The sequence below is a fragment of the Entelurus aequoreus genome, linkage group LG13, assembly GCF_033978785.1.
Source record: "Entelurus aequoreus isolate RoL-2023_Sb linkage group LG13, RoL_Eaeq_v1.1, whole genome shotgun sequence".
In the NCBI taxonomy this organism is placed as follows: Eukaryota; Metazoa; Chordata; class Actinopteri; order Syngnathiformes; family Syngnathidae; genus Entelurus; species Entelurus aequoreus.
The window spans coordinates 9,869,362-9,875,400 of NC_084743.1; the positions used below are offsets into that span (position 1 = coordinate 9,869,362).

Consider the following 6,039-nt stretch of genomic DNA (forward strand, 5'->3'; position numbering starts at 1 on the left):
TTATAGTCGGGTGCGGCTTATATATGGAGCAATGTGTATTTTCCCCTAAATTTAGCTGGTGCGGCTTATAGTCGGGTGCGGCTTATATGTGGAGCAATCTGAATTTAGCTGGTGCGGCTTATAGTCAGGTGCGGCTTATAGTCCGGAAATTACTGTATTTAAACATAGTATGTTTCTGACCTGTTAATAAAGTCTGTTCTTGAACACATCTCAACCTTGAAACTTTGTCCGGTTCACAGAAGTCTGTTGTTCTTGAACGCAACCCAACCTGGGATAGTCACAACAAACGTTCAATGGAGAGGAAAAAAGGGTTAATTTACCTACAAAACCTACAGCTGAGAAAATACACGTGAAACATTTTTACCAAACAGAATTGTCACAAAGTAGGAAAGTTAATATTTGTAACATTTAATTTATTAAGAAAATCTTCAACAAAGTGAACAAACGTCAAAAATATATTTTTAAACTGTACAAGAACAAGTCATTTTTCCTGTCATTCTCGTTCACGTCTTTTGGTACTTGGATTATGAACAGGATTGGATTATGAACATAATCGGATTATGAACAAATTATTGGATTATGAACAAATGGTTGGATTATGAATAACGGCTGCAGCGAGTTTGTAAAAATATGTACAAGACAGAAATGCTAGCAAGGAATATTAAAACAACTACAAGATTGACGTTGCTACATTATGTCTACTTCCTCATTTTATCAGACTGTGACAAATAAAATATTATATTTTCGAACAGACTGCGGCACGCTGGCTCCATCTAGTGGTACGCCAAAGAATCACCTACTCAAATATTCCAACAAAGTGTGACTGTTCAAACTGCGTGTAATGCTACAGTGGCCAAAAATATTAAATAGACTTTAATGCTGTTTTTAATCAGTACTTGGGTCTACTACGCTACTGAGTTTTAATGTGGGTCATTAAAGTGTTTTCTGAGGTGGTCCTCGGTGTAAAGATAGAGAAACACTGTATGATGATATAATAAGAACATTATGTATGAGGAAAAATGCAATTGTGGGAATGAAAGACAAAAAAATATGATGGCAATTATATGAATTTAAAACATCCTACAAAAAAATCTTATTTCATGAGTTGTATTATGAGGAACATATCCTAATTTTATGAAAATAATAGCTGTACTGTTGGAAAAAATTCTTAGGACAAATATTTTTTAATTATAAGAAATAAAATCCTCGTAATATTCGATGACAATTCTAATTTAAAAAAATGGCCTATTTTAGAAAGCACTTCCTGTAGAAGAGTGTGCAAGTTGCTAGGTAGAAAAAGGGTTGTCATGGTTACGGTTTGCTGTCGGCGACCACGTTGCCGTCCTTGTCTTTGAGGCGCGTCCGTCCTGTGGGGTAGCGCGTCTCCTGGCGTCCGTCGGCGTAGACGGTCTTGACGGTGCCGTCAGGGTACTCCCTCCTCTTGTAGTCCGCCGTGTGGAACTCCTTCTGGCCCGTGTTGAAATAGATCTCCTTGGTGCCGTCCCTAAGGGGTGGCGGGGACAACGTGATTGACGGACGTGAGACGGCGGGTCGGCGTGCGTACGTACGGTTTCAAGCGCATGACCGTGCCGTCCGTCAGCACGCTCTCCTCGCTGCCGTCGGGGAAGAGGTTCTTCACCGTCTGGTTGGCGAAGGTGATTTCCTTGCGGCCGTCCGGGAAGTGCGTCTCTGGGGGAGGGAGAAGAGGACAAAATGGGCGCTGCGTCCGCGCTCTCCGGGGGTTGATGTGAGGTGTGTCACCTGTCTGCCTGTTGGGGAAGTGCAGCACCTCCGTGCCGTCCGGGTAGGTGATGTGCGTGGTCTGGGTGTCGGCGTAGTAGTACATCTGACACATGGCACAACATGGCGTCAAAGCAAGGCTCCCAGCGGCCAACGGGCGGCCGGACTCACCACTCTCTGGTCGGCCGTCACCTCCTTGGTGTCGCCGTTGAAGAATGCCACCTTGACCGTCACGCCGTCCGAGGAAATCTCCTTCCTGGTCCCGTTGGGGAAAAGGATGACGCGATCGCCGCTGGCCAGGACTTTTTCCACCTGCAAGGACCACCTTTCACTTCACACGCCACCGTCATTTGGTTTTTCTTTGCACTACTTGCAACCGCCAGCAGAGGGTGCTGTCAATTCACACCCATCCATCCCTTTTCATAATAAAACTGCTTGTCCCACTCTTTGAAAAAGAAAAAGTTAAAAGTTTTGTCATGTGAAAAAAAGTTAAAAGTTATGTAAGTGGGGAAAAATGTAGGTTAAGTGAAAGTTATGTTGAGTGAAAAGAAGTTTAAAAGTATGTTAAGTAGAAAGAAAGCAAATAAGTATGTCAAGTGAAAAAAGTAAAAAGTTATGTTAAATGAAAAAAAGTAGGGATGTCCGATAATATCGGCAGGCCGATAAATGCGTTAAAATGTAATATCGGAAATTATCGGTATCGGTTTTTTATTATCTGTATCGGGTTTTTTGGTTGTTTTTTTTATTAAATCAATATAAAAAACACAAGATACACTTACAATTAGTGCACCAACCCAAAAAACCTCCCTCCCCCCATTTCTTTCTGTTATCAATATTCTGGTTCCTACATTATATATCAATATATATCAATACAGTCTGCAAGGGATACAGTCCGTAAGCACACATGATTGTGCGTGCTGCTGGTCCATTAATAGTACTAACCTTTAACAGTTCATTTTACTCATTTTCATTCATTACTAGTTTCTATGTAACTGTTTTTATATTGTTTTACTTTCTTTTTTATTCAAGAAAATGTTTTTAATTTAGTTATCTTATTTTATTATTATTTTTAAAAAGTACCTTATCTTCACCATACATGGTTGTCCAAATTAGGCATAATAATGTGTTAATTCCACGACTGTATATATCGGTTGATATCGCTATCGGTTGATATCGGTATCTGTAATTAAAGAGTTGGACAATATCGGAATATCGGCAAAAAGCCATTATCGGACATCCCTAAAAAAAAGTTTAAAATGATGCTAAGTAGAAAGAAGGTGAAAAAATATGTCAAGTGAAAAAAGTAAAAGGTTTTGTCAAATTGAAAAAAAAGTTTAAAGTTTTGTTAGTTAAAAAATGACAAAGTTATTTCAGTGGAAAAAACGTAGGTCAAATGAAAAAAAGTTAAAAGTTTTGTTAAGAGAAAAAAAGTTAAAAATGATGTTAAGTAGGAAGAAGTGAAAAGATACGTCAAGTGAAAAAAGTAAAAAGTTGTCAAATTTTTTTAAAAAGTTAGAAGTTTTGTTAGGTGAAAAAGAGTTTTAAATTATTTAAAGTAGAAAGAAAGTGAAAAAAGTAAAAGGTTTTGTCAAATTGAAAAAAAAGTTTAAAGTTTTGTTAAGTTAAAAAAGTTCAAAGTTATTTCAGTGGAAAAAACGTAGGGCAAATGAAAAAAAGTTCAAAGTTATGTTAAGAGACAAAAAGTTTAAAATGATGTTAAGTAGAAAGAAAGTGAAAAAACTAAAAGGTTTTGTCAAATTGAAAAAAAAGTTCAAAGTTTTATTAAGTGAAAAAAGTTAAAGGTTATTTCAGAGGAAAAAATGTAGGTCAAGTGGGGAAAAAAGTTACAATTATGTTGAGTGAAAAAAGTTTACAATTATGTTAAGTAGAAAGAAAGCGAAAAAATATCTCAAGTGAAAAAAGTTAAAAGTTATGTTAAATGAAAAAAAGTTTAAAATGATGTTAAGTAGAAAGAAAGCGAAAAAATATCTCAAGTAAAAAAAGTTAAAAGTTATGTTAAATGAAAAAAAGTTTAAAGTTTTGTTAAGTTAAAAAAGTTCAAAGTTATTTCAGTGGAAAAAATGAAGGTCAAATGAAAAAAAGTTAAAAGTTATGTTAAGAGACAAAAACTTTCAAATGATGTTAAGTAGAAAGAAGTGAAAAGATATGTCAAGTGAAAAAAAGTAAAAAGTTGCCAAATGAAAAAAAAAGTTAAAAGTTTTGTTAGGTGAAAAAAAGTTTAAAATGATGTTAAGTAGAAAGAAAGTGAAAAAAGTAAAACGTTTTGTCAAATTGAAAAAAAAGTTCAAAGTTTTATTACGTGAAAAAAGTTAAAGGTTATTTCAGAGGAAAAAATGTAGGTCAAGTGGAAAAAAGTTACAATTATGTTGAGTGAAAAAAGTTTACAATTATGTTAAGTAGAAAGAAAGCGAAAAAATATGTCAAGTGAAAAAAGTCAAAAGTTATGTTAAAGGAAAAAAAGTTTAAAATGATGTTAAGTAGAAAGAAGGTGGAATAACATGTCAAGTGAAAAAAGTAAAAAGTTGTAAAATTGAAAAGAAAAAGGTTTTTTCAAATTGAAAAAAAGTTCAAAGTTTTGTTAAGTTAAAAAAGTTCAAAGTTATTTCAGTGAAAAAAACGTAGGGCAAATGAAAAAAAGTTAAAAGTTATGTTAAGAGACAAAATGTTTAAAATGATGTTAAGTAGAAAGAAGTGAAAATATATGTCAAGTGAAAAAAAAAGTTACAAGTTTTGTTAGGTGAAACATTTTTTAAACTGATGTTAAGTAGAAAGAAAGTGAAAAAAGTAAAACGTTTTGTCAAATTGAAAAATAAGTTCAAAGTTTTATTACGTGAAAAAAGTTAAAGGTTATTTCAGAGGAAAAAATGTAGGTCAAGTGGAAAAAAGTTACAATTATGTTGAGTGAAAAAAGTTTACAATTATGTTAAGTAGAAAGAAAGTGAAAAAATATGTCAAGTGAAAAAAGTAAAGTTATGTTAAATGAAAAAAAGTTTAAAATGATGTTAAGTAGAAAGAAGGTGGAATAATATGTCAAGTGAAAAAAGTAAAAAGTTGTAAAATTGAAAAGAAAAAGGTTTTGTCAAATTAAAAAAAAGTTTAAAGTTTTGTTAAGTTAAAACATTTCAAAGTTATTTCAGTGGAAAAAACATAGGGCAAATGAAAAAAAGTAAAAAGTTATGTTAAGAGACAAAAAGTTTAAAATGATGTTAAGTAGAAAGAAGTGAAAATATATGTCAAGTGAAAAAAAGTAAAAAGTTGTCAAATTAAAAAAAAAAGTTACAAGTTTTGTTAGGTGAAACATTTTTTTAAATGATGTTAAGTAGAAAGAAAGTGAAAAAAGTAAAACGTTTTGTCAAATTGAAAAAAAAGTTCAAAGTTTCATTAAGTGAAAAAAGTTAAAGGTTATTTCAGAGGAAAAAATGTAGGTCAAGTGGAAAAAAGTTACAATTATGTTGAGTGAAAAAAGTTTACAATTATGTTAAGTAGAAAGAAAGTGAAAATATTTGTTTTTGTTTGAATAAATTTGCAAAATTGAAGAAAAAACCTTATCACATTGTCATTACGGGGTGTTGTGTGTAGAATTTTGAGAAATGTATTTCATTTTGGAATAAAGCTGTAACATAAAATGTGAAAAAAGTGAATGATGCACTGTAAATTAATGCTTTTTATGAGTAGTTTTTAGTTATGTTTCAGCACGGAGATTCTAGCATTATAAAGCCTGTTATATAAATCAAATTCCCATTTATAATTCAATTATTGCTACATCATACATTTGCTTTAGAATATATTTTTGTTATGCTTTCTGCCATAATGAACACTTGAATATTTGCAATGTTTTAGTTGAAACTATATGGAATATATTTTGTAAATATTTATCTTTGATATTTACTGCCATCATTTATTCATGTGTATTTATTTTTATTAAATATTTGCTGCTAGAATATATATGTACACTATTTTAGTTGAAGTTATGTGAAATATATATATATATATATATATATATATATATATATATATATATATATATATATATATATGCATATATACACACAGACACTTAAATTTTTATCCAATAAAAAAGCTTTTCAAGTGATAAGTCTATTAAGGAAGAAAGACATATTTGTATGTAGAGTAAGAAGCAAGCGTAGAAGTTTGCTCACTTTGCCATCAAGGTGTGTGAGCACGTCCTGAGCACACTCTTCCTCTTCTTCTTCTTCTTCACTCGACATCACATCTCTCTGCTGTGTGACAATGAGGACACGTACCAACGTTATGGAA

General features: G+C 32.3%; 1 protein-coding gene across 4 annotated transcripts in view; it reads right to left on the reverse strand.

Moving 5' to 3' along the window:
• Nucleotides 1–346: 346 nt before the first annotated feature.
• Nucleotides 347–6,039, reverse strand: part of cenpj (centromere protein J) — a 32,667-nt gene continuing 26,974 nt past the window's right edge. For 2 of the 4 annotated variants that reach the window (XM_062067422.1, XM_062067421.1), the window contains exons 13-17: nucleotides 5,922–6,002; nucleotides 1,912–2,052; nucleotides 1,762–1,846; nucleotides 1,569–1,689; nucleotides 347–1,504 (exon numbers count right to left, since the gene is read on the reverse strand). In XM_062067422.1, coding sequence (XP_061923406.1) covers nucleotides 1,312–1,504; nucleotides 1,569–1,689; nucleotides 1,762–1,846; nucleotides 1,912–2,052; nucleotides 5,922–6,002 — 621 coding nt within the window. In that variant the 3' untranslated portion in view covers nucleotides 347–1,311. The remainder of the gene's footprint in view (nucleotides 1,505–1,568; nucleotides 1,690–1,761; nucleotides 1,847–1,911; nucleotides 2,053–5,921; nucleotides 6,003–6,039) is intronic. The other 2 variants (XM_062067424.1, XM_062067425.1) reach the window with 2 other exon arrangements.